The sequence below is a fragment of the Hemitrygon akajei genome, chromosome 2 (assembly GCF_048418815.1).
Source record: "Hemitrygon akajei chromosome 2, sHemAka1.3, whole genome shotgun sequence".
Taxonomy (NCBI): Eukaryota; Metazoa; Chordata; class Chondrichthyes; order Myliobatiformes; family Dasyatidae; genus Hemitrygon; species Hemitrygon akajei.
Genome location: NC_133125.1, coordinates 54,453,758 through 54,474,195, shown reverse-complemented (window position 1 = coordinate 54,474,195; position 20,438 = coordinate 54,453,758). Strand labels below are relative to the sequence as shown.

The 20,438-nt window shown below is 38.6% G+C and overlaps 1 protein-coding gene across 2 annotated transcripts in view; it reads left to right on the top strand.

Annotated features, from left to right (window-relative positions):
- Window positions 1-20,438, top strand: part of pum3 (pumilio RNA-binding family member 3) — a 49,060-nt gene that overhangs the window by 5,162 nt on the left and 23,460 nt on the right. For both annotated transcript variants that reach the window (XM_073072413.1, XM_073072424.1), the window contains exons 2-9: window positions 7,125-7,242; window positions 8,053-8,196; window positions 9,414-9,549; window positions 10,626-10,701; window positions 13,884-13,977; window positions 14,742-14,808; window positions 15,506-15,680; window positions 19,306-19,409. In XM_073072413.1, the coding sequence (XP_072928514.1) occupies window positions 7,143-7,242; window positions 8,053-8,196; window positions 9,414-9,549; window positions 10,626-10,701; window positions 13,884-13,977; window positions 14,742-14,808; window positions 15,506-15,680; window positions 19,306-19,409 (896 nt within the window). In that variant the 5' untranslated portion in view covers window positions 7,125-7,142. The remainder of the gene's footprint in view (window positions 1-7,124; window positions 7,243-8,052; window positions 8,197-9,413; window positions 9,550-10,625; window positions 10,702-13,883; window positions 13,978-14,741; window positions 14,809-15,505; window positions 15,681-19,305; window positions 19,410-20,438) is intronic.

Below are 20,438 nucleotides of genomic sequence, written 5' to 3'. Positions count from 1 at the left end.
TGGCTTTTTTAGTTGCCTTCTGTTGATTTTTAAAATTTCCCAATCCTCTACCTTCCCACTAATTGTTGCAATATGATATGCTCTCACTTTTGCTTTTCTGCTGCCTTTTATTTTCCTACTCAGCCATGGTTGCCTCATCCTCTCTTTAGAATACTACTTCATCTTTAGGATGTATCCTTCCTGTGCCTTCTGAATTTTTCTTGAAAAGACGAAGCATTGCTATTCTGTCATCATCCCTGCTAGTGACCCCTTCCAATCAACTTGGTCCATCTCTTCTCTCATGCCTCTAATTCTCTTTACTCCACTGTAATACTGATACATCCTATTTTTAGCTTTTCCTTCTCAAACCGCAGGATGAATTCTATCATGATCACTGCCTCCTACAGGTTCCTTTATCTTAAGCTCCCTAATCAAATCCAATTCAGAATTGCCCTTACCCTACTGGTTTCAACCACAAGCTGCTCTTAAAAAAAATCATCTGGTAGTCAGTCTCAAATTCCCTCTCTTGGGATCCAACCAGAAAATCAGTACCTATCCTGATTTTCCCAATCTCTGTATTGAAATCCCCATCACTATCATAACGTTGGTCTTATTACATGTTTTTTCTATCTCCCATTGAAATTTATCCAATATCCTGGCTACTGTTCGGTGGTCTTTATATAACTCCCATCAGGGTCATTTTACCCTTCCAGTTTCTTATCTCTACCCCCAATGACTCTACATCTTCTGATCTTATGTCACCTCTTTCTAAGGATTTGATTTCATATTTACCAAAAGAGCCATGCCATCCCACCCCCTCTGCTTGCCTAACTGTCCTTTTGATACAATGTGTATCCTTAGATGTTAAGCTCCAAGCTATGATCTTTCAGCCACGACTCGGAAGTGATCACAACATCATATCTGAAGACCGCTCATTATCTCCTCGAGATCAATTAGGGATGGCAGTAAAAGTTGGGTAAAACCAGAAATTTAAAAAATCTTTTCTCAGCCTTAGTCCATAGTTGAGACAAAATCCCTGTAATGTCTATTAAATCTTACCTGTTTATTTACATTTATATAAGTGCTTCGTGTATTTGGATATGGAACCTTTATCTATTTAAACCACATCTTTCCCATTTTGACTTTACTGCTACAGCCCATCCTGATGAACTCTTGGTACTATTACCCACTTCTGTCTTGGGCACTAAAAGCAGTCAATGCTGGAAACACTTAGTATTTGTTTGTTCTGTATGTCTTTTTTACAATTGCAAGTCGCTGATAGATACTAAGAACATCAAGACTGCAGGGCTATCCCATCAGCGAGTTGCTTGATAGTGATGGAGCTGGTCTTTTTGCATACTGTTGTGCCGAGAAGGTGCGCAGTCCAACAATTGGTGCGAGTGATTGTCTTGGACTTTTTTGTTGTGATTGCAAGACCCTGTTGGAGACTGGTAACGTAGAATATTTCAAGTCCAGTTCATTGGCAATACCGATGGCTGGAGAGCAGCATTGCTTCAGTTGTGAGGCCTAGGCCACTGGGTCGCCTATTGAAGACGCTGAGTGATCTGGCAGAGCCTCTGTGGGGCATGCTAGAATCTGTATTGGGATGGGGGCTGGCACCTCCCGTACGTGCTTCTTTCTGGTTTTTACTCTGTGGAAGAATAAGCTGGAGCAGGACAGCATCCCATAATTATACAGTTATGCCACTCAGGGACTTGGGCTGCATATTATTTTCTTTGTGGCTGAAATCATAACCATTTGTGCTATGTGCTGTTGGTAGTATGTTTTGCACCTTGGCCCGGAGGTACTCTTGTTTCATTTGGCTATATGCATTTATGGTTGAAAGATAATTGAACTTGAGTTCAGAGCTTCTGAGGAAAAATCAAAGATAAATCTGATAATAAGGGCCAGCCTGATACACTCACTGTTTTTCATTCCAAAGAGGTTGTCTGACCTGAGTGTTTTCAGCATTTTGTTTCACTTTAGATTTCCAGCATATGCACTGTTTATTTTTTCTGTTTTTTATATCTGTTGTTATGATACCAGCCCCCTCCTTTGTGAGAATTGCAAGAGCCCTAGTAAAAGGGGGGTCAATGACCCAAGAGAGAGAGAGAGACAGGCTGAATGGACACAGGAAATGGAAAGACATTCCACTGGGACAAAAGCTGGTGACTGTGGCATTGTTCTCAGGAGACACCTGGGAACTGCAGACGTGCCAACTCGCAGGGACATTGTAAAGCCCTCGGGCAAAGTGGGCTGGTTGAGAGAGAGATTGCATCACCTGCAACCTGATTGACACCTGAGATCCCGTGAGGCAGTATAAAGAAGGGTCTGAAAGAGGACGACCCTCAGACGCACCAAGGAGACACCAAGAAGCACGATAACGCTTCCCGTGGGAACGGGAAGCCATTTTGAAATAAGCCACGTGCGTTAAATTCCGAATGCGGGGTTTGTGGCTGGAACCAACGGAAGATCGCTTTAACTAACACCAGGGAAGCCAAATCCTCTGAGGCTGAGGATTTGATTCATAAAGACAACGGCAAGTGTTCTCTTTTCCTAACAATCTCTCTTCTCTCTCTCCAACACGTGAAACCAAAAAGGGAAAAGCCTGCAGACTTCAGAGTGACTCTTTATATTTCCAATTGGACTCAGTATTATACCCTAGACAACGAAAGAGCTTATTTCTGAGTGATTATTAATGTACCTGCGTTTTAGATTGAGTATTGACGCATGTTATCTGAATGTTTGTATTAACCTTAATTTTTGTGCCCCTTTATTAATAAAACTTTTGAAAATAGTAGCATCCGACTCAGCTGATCCATCTATCTTTGCTGGTAAGTTACCTGGTTACGGGGTTTTCGTAACAAGTGGGGTTCTCGTCTCGGGATTTGACACCAAAAAGGGGGAGGTCAGTCAATCGGGATTGTAAGTCAAAACAAAATAATTTGGATCTGGTACGCAGGTAGCCAGACAGAAAAACCAGCAAAGATGGACGTGTGTGAATTTATGAAAAACGCGACTGTGGCGGCGCTAGAGGTGAGCACCAAAGCAGACTTGTTAAATTTGGCGAAGGGGTTAGAGATGGAAAACGAGCAGGATCAAACTGAGAGGCAAAGACAGCATGAAATTCGGATCAGAGAGTTAGCAGCAGCCGAGAGAGCGGCAGCGGGGAGAGAAAGAGAGAGGGAGGAGCTAAGGAGAGAGCGGTTTAATGTTAGTCGGGAGCTGAGAGTAGTACCTCCGTTCGAAGAGACGGATGTTGATAGTTATTTCTTGCTTTTTGAAAAGGTGGCAGTGAACCAGAAGTGGCCACAAGAGCAGTGGGTCGCGTTGTTACAAGGTGTGTTAGCAGGAGGGAGGATTTGGGCAGCCATGATGCCGACCCGCCGACCGGCGAGTGCGGTGGCCCCGCCCCTAGAGTCCCAAAGCTATCGCGCATGCGCGGTCACTCGCAGCCTGTCGGAAAAAGCGGCTGAGAAAGAGGACAGTTTAAATGAAGCCAGCGGTGATCTGGCCAAGATGTTTTTACCGACCCTGTACCATGAGGGTTCCGAGGGTGGTAAAACAGAAAGCAGTATAGTAAAAGGGGGTAAGGGAGAGGAAATAGCCCTGCCCTTAGTGAAGAGAAAGGTCCTAGAGGTAGGAACTAAAGTTGAGAAACGGATAAAGTTGTTAAAATGTCCAGAGTTGGACATGGTTAATCTGTCTGGTTTGGCAGAATTGTTTGAAGAAGTTCAGAGTTCTAAAGGTGTTCTCGATGGTCCCGAGAGTGAAATGAGGGCCGTCTTAGAGAGGAAGGGTATCCTTGCTGTGGAGAAGTCAGCTGACATGGCCGAGGAGGTTGTTTCAGCTCGCAGGGTTGCGCCTTCCCCAACGGGGGGCTGCCTAGAGAGTAACTGGAAGGATCGGGGGACGTTAGAATTTGAAAAAGGTACGGGTATTGAAAGCCTGGAAGGGGCCAATGTCCCGTTTGAGTGTGTCCAAGATGGGGGCGCACGTGGTGCTGAACCTGGTAACAGAGCTCAGGGGAAGTCTGAGGTGTTTGATTCAGGGGGACGGGGCGGCCGTCTTTGTGGATCAGATAGGGTTGGTTCAGTAGGAAAAGGGTTAACCTTGGTAACCGTGGGAAGTGTGAGTTCCACGGTGTTTGTATTCGAGAGTGGGGCCAAGGTTAATGCCGAATTTAAGGGGGGGAATGAGGATTGTTATTGAAGGAAACGGAAAGTCTGTAGTTCCCAAGTCGAAGGAAGAAATTTTAAACCTGGCAGATCGCTCACAGAGTGAGTCGGGAAATAGCGGGGCCCCCCACTCTATTGTTACGCCAGGGTGGGGTGTGAAGAGGTTGCATTCGAAATGCTACCTGAAAGAGGAGTTGGAATTAAAAACAAATAGCCTGAAGGGTCTTGACAGTTTGGGGCATGGTGTTGAAAAAAATAGCCCCGATGAACGAGGCGGGCGGGAGTTCACCACGCCAAATTACTCAAAGTCCCAACGGGGGGACTTGCCAGAAAAGAGGTGACGGTTAATGGGGATGCCATTTTTTTTAAACAGCAAAGCAGGTTTTACGGGTTGCGCCAAAGCCTGTGAATAATAAAGACAGACCTTTGGAGACCTGCCGGCGAAGTAAACCGACCAAAACGATTAGTATTCGCATAAACTTTTGTAGATGCACCTAAGCTAAGATCACACCTCCGCAGTTTTGTGGCTGAAAACAATAAATAAATAGGTGGTTATTGAATTGAAGTCTGATGCTACAAGACTTTAAGATATTAAGATGTTAAGATATTAACTAAAGGGGCACTGTACTTGTTAACTGTTTAGATGCTGACTTGAATGTATAACTGTATTACTCTGTAGTGAAAAGAAAAGCTTCTGTATTGTATTAGATTCAAAATTTCTGTAAGACTGTACCACTCTGGGTTTTAACCGCTGGTAAAAACCTTTTTAAGAGGGGAGGTGTTATGATACCAGCCCCCTCCTTTGTGAGAATTGCAAGAGCCCTAGTAAAAGGGGGGTCAATGACCCAAGAGAGAGAGAGAGACAGGCTGAATGGACACAGGAAATGGAAAGACATTCCACTGGGACAAAAGCTGGTGACTGTGGCATTGTTCTCAGGAGACACCTGGGAACTGCAGACGTGCCAACTCGCAGGGACATTGTAAAGCCCTCGGGCAAAGTGGGCTGGTTGAGAGAGAGATTGCATCACCTGCAACCTGATTGACACCTGAGATCCCGTGAGGCAGTATAAAGAAGGGTCTGAAAGAGGACGACCCTCAGACGCACCAAGGAGACACCAAGAAGCACGATAACGCTTCCCGTGGGAACGGGAAGCCATTTTGAAATAAGCCACGTGCGTTAAATTCCGAATGCGGGGTTTGTGGCTGGAACCAACGGAAGATCGCTTTAACTAACACCAGGGAAGCCAAATCCTCTGAGGCTGAGGATTTGATTCATAAAGACAACGGCAAGTGTTCTCTTTTCCTAACAATCTCTCTTCTCTCTCTCCAACACGTGAAACCAAAAAGGGAAAAGCCTGCAGACTTCAGAGTGACTCTTTATATTTCCAATTGGACTCAGTATTATACCCTAGACAACGAAAGAGCTTATTTCTGAGTGATTATTAATGTACCTGCGTTTTAGATTGAGTATTGACGCATGTTATCTGAATGTTTGTATTAACCTTAATTTTTGTGCCCCTTTATTAATAAAACTTTTGAAAATAGTACCATTGGACATCAACTGACATATCTATCTTTGCTGGTAAGTGAAACCAGTTACTGGTTTCGTAACACTGTTCACTTTAATTTTATACATTTCAGAATTAGGTTTGTTATTACCAATGCAATAATTGAGAACTGGTGTGAACTTCACAATCAGTTTTTTGTAAGTGCAAAGTTGTTGCAACACCACTCCACCAGCCAATCTATCTCACTCCTGCATACCACCTCATTATCATCTGAGGTTCTGCTGACAGCTCATTGGTGAATTTATAATTTGCATTTTAGCTGTGCGTAGCTGCACAAACAGGAGTGTAGAAAGAGTAGAGCTGTGGGCTAAGTACACATCCATGATGTGTGCCTGTATTGGTTGTCAACAAAGAGATGTTATTTCCGATCCACACTGACTGCGGTCTCCCAATGAGGAAGTCAAGGATCCTGTTACAGAGGCCCAGGTTTTGAAGCTTGGATTAGTATTGAAGGGATAATGGTGTTGAATGTCAATCTTCAACCTCTCATTCTTGCAAAAGGGCATCAATCATACCAGTATCCAAGAAGAGCAGGGTGAGCTGCCTCAGTGACTGTCACTGGGAGCACTGTACTGTGATGAAGTGGTTTGTCAGGTTGGCCATGGCTAGAATTAACTCCTACCTGAGCAAGGACATGGGCTCACTGCAGTTTGCCTATCATCAAAACAGGCCCACAGTGGGCACAATCTCATTGGCTCTCCACTTGGCCTTGTCCATCTGAGCAATAGCAATACTTATGTTAGGCTGCTGTTAATCCAAGACAGATCAAAGACTTGCCAGGTGCTTTGCAATTTAATCTATTTGTAGATTTATTACACAGCATCTGGTGACCTTTTTCTGTGCTGCACCACAATAGAAATAGCCACCTATGAATGTATGTCTTCGTTTCTTATTCTTCTGACACTGCCCACCGATAGTTTGCAGTTGTTCTTATTAATGCATAAATGCTAGATTCCTTTTCGCCACATATTTCTATATTTATGGTTTATTTGTTAGAAGAAATGCTCAGCATTTGAATTTTTTTTCTCTTGGAAAAGAGTTTCAGTTAATGGTGTTGTCCAGTGGTTGCACTAATTATGTCTCTTGATTTCCTTTTGAGATGTCATTAAAATGTTTGATGTAAATCTGATTCATTCATTCTTTTAGAAATTAATCAGCTCTAAGGTTATACAAGTTTAGGAATTGTTGTGGTATGTTGCTAAAGACTAAATGTAAAAAATCATTTGTATTTACATCACATACCTCTTGTTTGTTTTCAGTTTTCCAAGTATGATTGTAACGTTTTTGTGCATTTTCTAGAGCACCGCATTGTTATTTTATAACATAGCAAAATGTTATGCTGTTCCACCTTGTCTGGAGTATCAGCTTAGTGCAGTAGTTATTCTTATTGTTCTTACAGATTGATCTGAGTGTTACCATGGTGCTTAAAGGTAAAAGGTTATCCGGAAAAGGTGGAAGTACGCCACCTGGAAAGAGCAAAGTTAAAAAGTTTGACAGATCTAAAAATGTTTCATCAGGTAAGCTCTTGATGTTATTAGAATCCAATGGATTAGGTAGTTCACAAGTTTTAATGTAGAAATCAAATTTAAGTCTGCTTCCATATCCTTTTCTTCAAATTCTGAGAATTTGCATAGAAAATTGAAGTCTTCCTTCATTAACATAAAATGAATACAAGTGAGGTGTCTGAAAAATTAAATGGTTGGGAGAATGGCTCTATAGGTCTGGAATAAACAAACCATAGTCTCAGAATTTGAAAATAATGACTGAACATTTACTTGGACGATTTTGTTTACTTTTGCTAAGTAATTGTGAGATTTTTTTAATTAAAGATGTTGTATTCTCTTACCAGTACTACCAAAATCATGTCATAGGAATGTTTAGATATTTATGATAAAATATTGTGAAGATATTTGCTGCCCCACTTTTTCAAGCTACAACATCGCCTTAAAGATTTTATGTAAGAAATAAACCTGCTGGTGCCTCATTTCAAATCTATAGTGACTGTCATACAGACGGGGCGTTGTGCTCCTCAGAACTCTCTTCCTTTGTCTCCCCATTCTATTCAGTGAGCAGATTTGATTCTCTCTCATCTACCTACCTAACATGTACTGGTCTACATCTCATGTCAAATTTACTGTAATTTTGTGTAGACAAACTCCAGCTGTGTACTTAATGATACTTGACCGTAATAGACCAGAGAAATAATAATCAGAGCCTTTAATGCTTCATTTCATAGATTTGACTTGAAATTTGTGTTATATTTGTTACTAAAGTTACCAGCCATCTGCGTTAACTTCCAGATGTTCTTTTTGCTTGGGTTCTAACAGGTGAACCTGGGAAAGGCAATTCAAAGTTCAAGTCTCAAAAGTTTGAGAAGAAGGCAAAGTTTAATGCCACTGGAAAAGTGGAAAAAATCAAGGGACAGCAGCACGCTGGAAAAAAGAGGAAGCAATTGAGTGGAAATGAAGAGGGTACGTAGCTGATCAACTTTTTTATGTTTAAAACAATCTTGAGCTTTTCACTTTCATAACATTTTTTGCAGTATATTGCACAAAAATTATTGCCTTGAATAATAATAATTTCAAGTTATTTGTCTCTGCTCATACTACTCTTAAATTAGTCAAACTTTCTTCATCTGCTTTAGTTCAATATTTTAGGCGATGTTTTGATATCCTATCTAACAATATAGACAACTCCCATTGTTACAGGAGGTGGTGTTGCAATTTCAGAAAATGTGCCATATTGTGATTTTCTATAAAGCCACAGCATCAGCATCGAGAAAGACATTTGAAAGAGAAGAAATATGTTGATTTATTTGCCATTTTTTCACAAATCCCATGAAAGTGAATTTTATTTCATATCTTAAATTTTTGGGTAGTGATTGTGAAATGTGACGACTAAATTTCCACAAGCTAAACTGCTGTAATATAGGGCTCGCCTGGAGTACAATAAGTGAGCAGATTCAGAGGTGCAAAGCTTAATCATTTACACTCAGCATGTTATTTTCAGTATTTAACACTACTCTTCTGTCATTTTTATGTTTTCATTATTTTGATGCACTTGGATTGATGGTTTGCTCGTTAGTTTATTGTGCTAATGAAGAGGTTTACTGCATATTTGAGGAATGGGTTACATTTCTCCGTATGATGATTCCTGATCTTGACTGTGCTGCTGCCCAATTGTTTTAGTTTCTAAGATTGTTTTTATAAACTTGGTACCTGGTTATCAGTAGTAAAGTCTTTTGGATTGGGTTGAAATAATTGTGTTCAAACATGATCTTTTTTTGTGTTTAATGCTAGCTCTAGTCCTGTTTATTTTTTTCGCTTCTCCAAATAGCATCTTCTGTCAAGCAAAAAATCATTGGAATCGACAACCTCAGGCATTATTGGTGCCTTTCTCATTCTCAAATATTCATAATTTTTGCATTAAAAATGCTATTCGGTCCATTAAACCTATGCCAGCTGTTTTAGAAATCCCATTCATTACCCAATCATTTCCGTATCCTGTTTCCTCTCACATACCCATCAACTCCACTCTGATTTTCTAATTAGCTTCCTACATGCCAAGCTGGAGGGTTGCCCAATATATAATACATTATTGAGTATGTCGGAGACATGGCTTTGTTGTTTTATGGTAGTTTAAAATGTATTTAAAATGTTATTTCTAAAACAATGATTTGTCATTTTAGGAACAGCTGGAAAGAAACCCAAATGGAATGATTTCAAAAAACAAAAGAAGGAACTAAAAGTGAACAGACAACAGGACAAGAAAACTAATTATGATTTAATAATCCGATCAAAGCAGATCTGGGAAAGTGTAAGAAGGTATTTTCAAGCAAGTTCAGTTCAAATTAATCTTTTACACTTGTAGCAATTAAATGTTCACTTAAAGTGATGTATATTGAATAAAATCTTAATGGCAAGTTGAAGACCGCATTGCTCACTACCCCTTGTCTCTCAATCCTAATTCAAATAAATTAAGCGTTGGCCTGATTAGAAAGCATCTGTATGATTTTCATTGTTGAACTTATTTGCGCTTTTTCTATTAAGGCTTCTTGGTACACTGGATGAGAGGTTATCTCAGCTAAATTTATTTCAACCAGTTTAATATATAGACCCACTTTAGTCACTTTCTGAGATACCTGTGCTGAGCATCTGAATCAATGTGAAGTTCACCTTTGATGTTATCCTAATATCATTGCTGTTGAGTCAGCTCAGATTCTCAGTAGATTATTCTTCTTCCTTGGTTGCTGTTAGTATGGAGGATCATAACCGGTTCAATAAATTTGTAACTTTAATGCAACAGGATAAATGAAAATCAAACTATGAAATTAATAGTTTTACTTAACCTTAATTTTGCACAATAGCAATATCTATATTTGTTTAAAACATATTCCATAAAACCTTTTAAAATTGTTTTTAATACATCTAATGTAAAGTTGATGCTGATTTCTCCACAATGTTTGCTTTGATCTGGATTTTAAATTAATTCCTTTCATAGGTATTTTCCTATAAAATGTATCATGTTTCTATTTGCTACAGAAAGGAAATTATTAATAATCAGTATTTGCATGTTATCAACCTTTGTTCACTGCAGATTAAGAATAATTTCAAATCTCCAGTGAATAAAATTACAATTTACATCCTATAATTGACCCTTTATTTTTTATAATAGGGAATGGAGTAATTCATTTTTTGTCTCTCAGTTGTAGATTATGGTACCGCAATGTAATTATGAGCCATTTGTGTCTACATAACTTGGGTCTACAATACTGCTGTCTACAATCAAAATACAATAAAATTGGTTTAGTTCTAACCTTTTAGCATCTAGCCACTTGGCAATAGTTTGCCTGGAAGGAAGCTTAGAAAACAACACTGATTTTTATTTTTTTTTCTTCTAGAAAAGACTGCAGTAAAGAGAAAAAAGCAGAACTTATGAAAGAATTGCAGAATCTAGTCCAGGGAAATATTAAAAATGTATGTTTTTTACTTTAAGCTTTTCATTAGTCATGGTGTTTGATTTAAGATATATCTAATGCAGGTTTCTGTATTGTATTTAATATTGGGATATTTGTAATTAAGTAATTGTCTTTATTTTTTAAACTATAGCTTAACTTGTGTATCAACAATACTATTTCAGTAATATAGGCTAATTATATCTGGAAGTGTGAAAATGATACTGCCTACATTTCATCTGAAATTAATACATTTGGGTAAAGTTTCCACTGAAGCCTACAGATATTCAGATGAAGCCTACAGTGGATATATCCTTATTCGGTTAATTCTTAAGTGGAGGTGATCTTTTATGTATCTTGAGGTACAGGATTTCTGACTGGGACTCCTTGTGAAGTCAGGGCATTGCAAACCTGCACAGATGTCCCAACTCTCAGAATATACCTCCTGAACTCCTTCCAGGTTAATGTATTACAGGCCCTTTTGAGTAAAATGGGGGATCTTGCTTGCTAGGGTTGTTAAATAGGGCTTTTTATAGTTTTGAACTGTTTGTGTGTTTGCAATTTTGATTTAATTTTTTTGATAGCTTCTGAGCAGATTTGAATGACTGAATGTCAATACTGTTCTTGTCAGCACAGCTGGCTGTTTGCTGTCAGATAGACAATAGACAGTAGGTGCAGGAGTAGGCCATTCGGTCCTTCTAGCCAGCACTGCCATTCACTGTGATCATGGCTGATCGTACACAATCAGTACCCCGTCCCTGCCCTCTCCCCATATTCCATATCCATATCTCTAACTCTCTCTTGAATGCATTCAGAGACTTGGCCTCCACTGCCTTCTGGGGCAGAGCATTCCACATATCCACCACTCTCTGGGTGAAAAAGTTTTTCCACACCTCTGTTCTAAATGGCCTACCCCTTATTCTTAAACTGTGGCCTCTAGTTCTGGACTCACCCGTCAGTGGGAACATGCTTGCTGCCTCCAGTGTGTCCAATCCCCTAATAATCTTATATGTTTCAATCAGATCCCCTCTCATCCTTCTAAATTCCAGTGTATACAAGCCCAGTCGCTCCAATCTTTCAACATATGACAGACCCGCCATTCCGGGAATTAACCTTGTGAACCTACGCTGCACTCCCTCAATAGCAAGAATGTCCTTCCTCAAATTTGGAGACCAAAACTGCACACAATACTCCAGGTGGGGTCTCACCAGGGCCCTGTACAGCTGCAGAAGGACCTCTTTACTCCTATACTCAATTCCTCTTGTTATAAAAGCCAGCATGCCATTAGCTTTCTTCACTGCCTGCTGTACCTGCATGCTTGCTTTCATTGACTGATGTACAAGAACACCTAGATCTCGTTGTACTTCCCCTTTTCCTAACTTGACTCCATTTAGATAGTAATCTGCCTTCCTGTTCTTGCCACCAAAGTGGATAACCTCACATTTATCCACATTAAACTGCATCTGCCATACATTTGCCCACTCACCCAACCTGTCCATGTCACCCTGCATTCTCATAACATCCTCCTGACATTTCACACTGCCACCCAGCTTTGTGTCATCAGAAAATTTGCTAATGTTACTTTTAATCCCTTCATCTAAATCATTAATGTATATTGTAAACAGCTGCGGTCCCAGCACCGAACCTTGTGGTACCCCATTGGTCACAGCCTGCCATTCTGAAAGGGACCCGTTAATTACTACTCTTTGTTTCCTGTCAGCCAGCCAATTTTCAATCCATGTCAGTACTCTGCCCCCAATACCATGTGCCCTAATTTTGCTCACTAATCTCCTATGTGGGACTTTTATCAAAAGCTTTCTGGAAGTCCAGGTACACTATATCCACTGGCTCTCCCTTGTCCATTTTCATAGCTACATCCTCAAAAAACTCCCAGAAGATTAGTCAAGCATGATTTTCCCTTCATAAATCCATGCTGACTCGGACTGATCTTTCTACTGCTATCCAAATGTGACGTAATTTCCTCTTTTATAATTGACTCCAGCATCTTTCCCACCACTGACGTCAGGCTAACCGGTCTATAATTCTCTGTTTTCTCTCTCCCTTCTTTCTTGAAAAGTGGGACAACATTAGCCACCTTCCAATCAGCAGGAACTGTTCCTGAATCTATGGAACATTGGAAAATGATTACCAATGCGTCCACGATTTCTAGAGCCACCTTTTTAAGTACCCTGGGATGCAGACCATCAGGTCCCGGGGACTTATCAGCCTTCAAACTCAACAGTCTATCCAACACCGTTTCTTGCCTAATATAAATTTCCTTCAGTTCATCCTTTACCCTAGTTCCTTTGGCCACTATTCCATCTGGGAGATTGTTTGTGTCTTCCCTAGTGAAGACAGATCCAAAGTACCTGTTCAACTCATCTTCCATTTCCTTGTTCCCCATAATAAATTCACCCGTTTCTGTCTTCAGTGGCCCAATTTTGGTCTTAACTATTTTTTTGCTATTCACATACCTAAAGAAGCTTTTACTATCCTCCTTTATATTCTTGGCTAGTTTACCTTCGTACCTAATTTTTTCTTGATGTATTGCCTTTTTTGTTGTCTTTTCTTGCTCTTTAAAAGCTTCCCAGTCCTCCGGTTTCCTGCTCATCTTTGCTATGTTATACTGCTCTTTTATTTTTATACTGCCCTTTATTCCTTATGTTATTCTGATAAGCTTGGAGCTGACCCCTCAGAAGATAATTCTGTTCAAAATTACAGCATGGAGAGGGCACAGATGACAGTCAATCTCAGGGCATCGAAAGATCTGTCTTGGTGTTTTGCACTGTATAATGTAAAGACCTAACTGAACGCTGCTGTGTGGTGTTCAATGTTTGTGTTTTATCCACTGAACTAGGTATTTTAGATTCCATTTAAATACTGAACTTTGGCTGTTTTTACATATAGCAGTTAGAATTTGTGGCCTTGAAGTCAAATTAACACATTTTACTGTTGTCTATGGTAGTGTTGTCACAGGGGACCCATTTGCGTAAGTGATTTCCAGAACCACGTTGCCAGTTCTATAATGTTGAGAGAAAATGAAGTTGAAAGTGCAATGTTGTTTCCTTTTGTAAAACACTTGGTTGCAGGTTGCAGGATTTTTATTTTAGTGTTTTATTGAATCCATAATAATTCACATGAAAAAGGAATCTACTGTAAATCTGTCAGATTATTTTTAACGAATTATTTTATTGTCATCTGCAGATTGCGTTTGCACATGATTCTGCCCGAATAATCCAGTGTTATCTTCAGTTTGGTGATGAAGAACAAAGGCAAGAGGCCTTTGAGGAATTGAAAGGTATTTTAAAAATGTATGCTCTATACCAATAATCTATGCACCACTGACAGTTTTGATTTTGTCAGGACCACTTAGTTCCAGACCTTTGTATCGTCTCAGATATGGATCCAAGAGTTGAATTAATGGAGATGTCAAAGTGCTTTTGACAACAATGCATCTTTTGATCAAGTATGGCATCAGTTGGTTGGCATCCATATGTCTCAAAAGACAATGGGTGATAGTCATCATCATCAAGCCTGGGCGGATGGTATGGAGATCCTTAGGTGCTCAGTTGTCAAGATCCCCCTCTCAGCCTCACCAGAGTAGTCCAAAAGAAAGCTTATGAAGCAATATGCCTGGCACCAGCTTGGTTGCAGGAGCTGCCGGAAGGATGTTCAGTGACGTCCAGCCACCTTAGGGCCTCCACTCTTGATTTGCTGTCTGGGTTTACTCCCGTAGCCTTGGTCTCTTCTAAGGCTGTCTACAAAGAAGTGGAGCTATTTACCCATGGCTGGAGAGCAGGTTCACGAGCACCAGGACGTGTCCATGCACTAGAGGGGCGGCGTGCTACGTATGCAGAGAGCAGACCTCCTCCCTGTCCTTTGTAGCTCAGCCTAAGTCTGAGAGGAGTTCAGTTTCCATGTTTCACCAGCGAGGAGGCGCTACATGAGGCTTGCTGTTAAGAATGGGCAATAAATTCTGGCCTACCAAGCAATGCTCATACTATAAATGAATACAAAATAATTTTTCATTTCAGTTAATACTACCTTGTAATTTCTTTTCAGAGCATCTGGTTGCCTTGAGTAAATCCAAGTATGGCAGACATATTGTGAAAAAGCTTCTAATGTATGGGTGAGTATTGTGTTAGAAATCATGAGGCGTTAGCAGAAACTTTGGAGTTAATTGTTTCTGCAGATTTGGGGCTTATTTCCAGTGTTCTTTGGTTCTAAAATATCATAGTAAATTGTCCCACAGGTTTAAGGCCAACTCTACTACTCACTGAAGCTTTGTCAGAGCTGTAATCTCAAGCTATTAAGCTTCTAATGTATTGAAATGTGACAAGTGGGAGTGAGCTTGCACCTGTGATTCCTGAATCTGTTCCTTTGTTTTTTTTTATCACATCGGCATGGTATATTCCTGAGCAGACAAAAGTCACAGTATGGGTCCAGTAGTTCTTAAGTCTGTAATTCAGGTCTTTATAGATATCCCAGCTCCTAGACCCTTTGTGCTGAAGACCATAAAAGCGCAGCTCAGTGATCATTATGTTCAGATACAAGTGAAACTGTAAATCAGAAGATAATTTAAAAATGGCATCTACTTTAGCAAATAACATTTAGATTTTGTATTGTCAGATTAAGACAAACGTCAATCACTCTTTATTAATGTCAACTAAATCTTGATTCATTTGTTAACAAATAAATTTTTCGAAATTAATTGATTTTGAGTAATAGGTGAAAATTCTAAATGTGAAGTTATGAAAGAAAATCTTCTGTTGGCAATGCGAATTGTTGAGTAAAACCTAGATGTAATGTGTGGTTTCTTTTTATAGAACTAAGAAACAAGTAGCTGAGGTAATTAAAAGTTTCAAAGGTGAAGTGAAAAGGTTACTGCGACATTCGGAGGCATCAGCAGTTGTGGAATATGCATATAATGACAAAGCAGTATTAGAACAAAGAAATATGTTAACTGAAGAGCTATATGGAAATACATTCATGATTTGCAAGGTAAGTTTTAACCCATTTGCTGTTTGCTGCTCCTTAAAGTTAAAAATCCATTCTCACTCTGTTATTCGAACTCAGAGCAATACAGCACAGATACAGGCCTTTTGTCTCAACCAGTAAGTCCATGCCTGCACCAGTACCCACCCATCTATCTCAGTTTCCTGCACTTGGCCCATATCCTCTAAGCCTCACCCCTCTGTACACCTACATAAGTGCTTTTTAAACGATACTGTTGTACCTACCTCAACCATTTTCTCTGGCAGTTCAATCCATTTACTCACCATCCTCTGCGTGAAAAAGTTGCTCCTTTGAGTCCCTTCTAAAACTTACCCTCTTGCCTTAAATGTATGCCCCCTAGGTTTGCACTCACTGGAGAAAAGAGGTTCTTATTCACCTTATTGTAACATTATATACCAACTAGTATAGTCAGTGCCCTGTTAGCATGCTAAGTACCTATTTTACTACCCTGTCTATCTGTGCCATTTTTAACTAACTGTCCGAAGTCCCATTTTTGTATTCCCAAGTCCCTCTGTTCCATTACATTCACTAGTGCCCAACCATTCATAGTATAAGCTCTACGCTGGTTGATTTTTCCAAAATGAATTGTCTCACACTTAGCTATATCCATTTGCCATCCTCGACTCACTTCCCCAAGTGATCAAGTTACCCCCATGTAATCTGCAAATACATTCTTCATTATCAATTACATCTTTTTTTGTGTCACCTGCAAAGTTATGTATCAGATAATGTGCATTCATGTTTATATCATTTGTATATGCAATGGACTAACAAGAGTCACCACCCTCTGCTTCCTTCCCCTAAGCCCATTTTGAATCCAGTTAACTAGTTCTCCCTGGATTCCATGTGACCTAACCTTCCAGGCTGCTTACTATGCAGGTCCTTGTTGAATGCTTTGTTAAAGTTCAAATTAACAACACTCACTACCCTACCCTCATCTGATTTTTGATTACTTCTTCAGAAAAATAGTATGAAAGGTTCATCTTGTATGGTTTGTCAAGTGACTGATACACACATTGGAAGTTGTATTCCAATGATTTGTTCCAATAAAACTCTTAAATTTATCCAAAAAGGTTGAATTTTAAAACAAGACCAAGTAGAATGTAAAAAAGTACCAATTTCTTGATTACATCGAAAACATTGATCAGATAAATTTGGGTTTAATCTATTTATTTTTTGTAGTGTAATATATAATTGATGTAAAAAAATTGTATTGTACTAATCTAAGTCGGACATTTATTGTATTTGTCATACTGTCAAGGCATAGTCTTGACCAACTTATTTCATTAATTTTAACATTCAAATCAGTTTCCCATTTTTGTCTTCACTTATGAATTCCTTGTTTAATTGTCTGTTTTTGAATCAAATTGTACATACAAGAAGTAAATTTTTTAATTTTTCCTTTTTGAATTAAAATTTCTATTTCATTAGGCTTCGGCATTAACATTGTTTGACCCAGTTTATCTCTTAAATAAGCCCTTAATTGGAAATAACAGAAAAGAGTGTTATTTGATATTTATTCTTTAGTTGATCAAACGACATCAATTTACCTCCTTCAAAACAGTCACCTATATATCTAATCCCTTTTTGAAACCAGTTATATAAAAGTTGGTTATCCATTGTAAAAGGAATGAGTCTATTTTGAATTAGGGGTCTCTTTGCTAATAAAGATTTCTTTATCTCATCATCAACATTTATCTTATTCCATAAATCAATCAAATGTTTTAATATAAGAGATTCTTTCTTTTCCTGTATCCATCTGGATTCCCATTTATATATAAAATCTTTTGGTATATTTTCTCCTATCTTATCTAGCTCTATTCTAATCCATGCCGGTTTATCTTCATCAAAAAAAAGATGCAATAAATCTAAGTTGATTTGCTTTATAATAATTCTTAAAATTTGGGAGTTGTAACCCTCCTAGGTCAAATTTACATGTCAATTTTTCCAACGATATTCTTGACATCTTACCTTTCCAAAGAAACTTCCTCACACATTTATTCAGCTCTTGAAAAAACTTCTGCGGTAGTTGTATTGGTAATGTTTGAAATAAATACTGTAATCTAGGAAATATATTCATTTTTACAGCATTAACTCTGCCTACTAATGTTATTGGTAACATCATCCATTTATCAAGATCTTCTTGAATTTTTTTTCAATAATGGCAAATAATTTAATTTATATAAATTCTTTATGTGGTTATCAACACTTATACCTAGATATTTTATACCGTTTATCAGCCATCTAAATTGAGTTACTAATCGACATTGACTATAATCTTCTTTAGTAAGGGGTAAGATTTCACTTTTATCCCAGTTTACTTTATACCCTGATATTTTCCCATATTCTTCCAATCTAAAAGATAATTTATGCAACAAATGCAATGGGTTTGTTAGATAAATCAGAACATCATCAGCAAATAGATTTACCTTATATTCCTCCCGGTTAACTCTAAAGCCCGTAATATCTGAATCAGTTCTAATTAATTCAGCTAATTGTTCTATTGCCAATACAAATAGGGCAAGTGATAATGGACAGCCGTGTCTAGCTGACCTTGTTAACTGGAATTCCAGATACCATCGGATTTTTTAATGGTCCCTAAAACACTACCTCACTATTTTGCTCTCTGTTTGCACTATATGTAATTTATTTTAATACTACGTATTGGACTGTACTGCTCCTGCAGAGCATCAAATTTCACAGTCTATGTCAGTGATAATAAAACTGATTCTGATTCTGAACAATCAATATTGCAGCATGCAGCAGTGAACACTAGGATCTTACAGGTTTGGTGTATTGGACAGCAGTTTGCAGGCATTATGTTCTGCTTTAATCCAGTTTAGATTAGTGATTGTAATAAATTTAACTAGTACAATTATTAATTTTTTGCACATAGATACGGAATGGCTTTTGCATGCTGTAAATTGTGGTTAAGGATGGATATTTTAACCACTTTCTCAATAGTGCAGCTTATTCTCTAGATGTGTAGGTAATGAGTTTTTAAGTGAACACAGTTGACATTTTGGTCTGAAACATCAACTGTGTTTTTTTTCCATAGATGCAGCCTGGCCTGCTGAGTTCCTCCAGCATTTTGTGTATGTTGCTGGAATTTTCAGTATCTGCAGATTTTCTCTTGTTTATGAGTTTTTAAATATTTCGTTCTCTGGTTACTTTTGCAGTAAATGTAATTTCCTCAAGATTAATGTTGGAAGTATCAGCATAAGTATGAATTAGTATTTATTTTTTATTCCCCTTACAAATTTATTCAGATGTAGGCTTGTGTACATTATTCCTGCTAAATTACAGGATTTTATTCATCCTGGCATCCAGATTACAGCTCATATGAATATGAACAAATGTAAAACATTAATGCACTAAATTGGTTTAAGCAATTTTCATAGTAATTAAGAAATGTCTACCTGTAAAATTGTGGAAGGAAATTTCAACTATTGAAGAAAAATATGTTGACTTCACTACTAATGAATTTATATTATATAGCTTGGGCTGTATTTCCCTGTATATTTAGTTAAGATGCCTTGTTCTGAAATGGATTTCTAAAAGATTTTAGTCAATTTTATTTTAATAAATTGTTAAAATTTTTGTCTGTTAGTCATCATTTTGTTCAACGTTGGATAAAGTTCTTGAGTCTAATCCTGGCAAGCGAGAAGGAATAATGGAAGAAATGAAAAAGATCCTCACACCTCTGGCACAGAAGTAAGATGATTATTAATGATTTTATAAGTTATCATATTAATTTAAATTCCATTGAAATCAGTGACCATTCTGCATTATTTTGCAAAATAATGTTTTCTCTTATCAAGGATGTGAATGAATTTTCTGATATTTGCTGACTTCAACCCATTGACTGGTATGAAAGTTTTTTTTATAAAAAGTCCAGCTCATAGTGTTCATTGGACGTGAAGGTGAAGGGAAAGGCAAACCCAAGAGAGTATCATATCTCTTCTATAGCATTTTGCTCTTCTGAATGCTATACCCTCATTTATTTTTAGAGTTCAATTTCATGCTCTATTGAACTCATAAAGAATTATGTCAGGAGCTTTCAAAAAAAAATCTGGCCAGCCAGCCTTGTTCCATCTTTTTTTCAATAGTTCCATTTAATATCAGAGAAAGTATCCAATACACAATCTGAAATTCTTGTTCTTCGCAGACATCCACAAAAACAGAAGAGTGCCTCAAAGAATGAGTGACAGTAAAAACATTAGAACCTCAATGCCCCCACTCCCCCTCCCATGCACAAGCAGCGGCAGAGTAACAACCTTCCCCCCCCCATTTATTTCAGCAAAAAAACATCAGCACCCACCACCCATTAAGCAAGCAATTGCAAAGCCCCCAAGAAAGAACATCTCTTGGTGTACAACAAAAACTAATCATTCACCCAACAATTCAATGTACCGCAGGATCACGCTCTCTCCCTAATAAACAAAACAGACAAAAAACACTCGCTGATTTATGGTGTAAAGCTTGCCGAGTCGTTTACTTTTCCGAGTTCTCTGACTTGAGAATTGGCAAGAAACTCTTCCCCCACCAATGAGAGAGAGAGAGAGGTTGACCAAGTACAGAACTCTCTGACAACTGATCCGCTGTTCCCGATAATTGTGTTTTCTTCCGTAATGCTTCAGTCAGCAGCACCGGCATAGAACTGGCTCGTCATCAGGACCATAAAGCCTCGGAACCCCGAAGGCACACTTGTCTTCTAGGCCGCATCCTTGGGATATAGTAAAA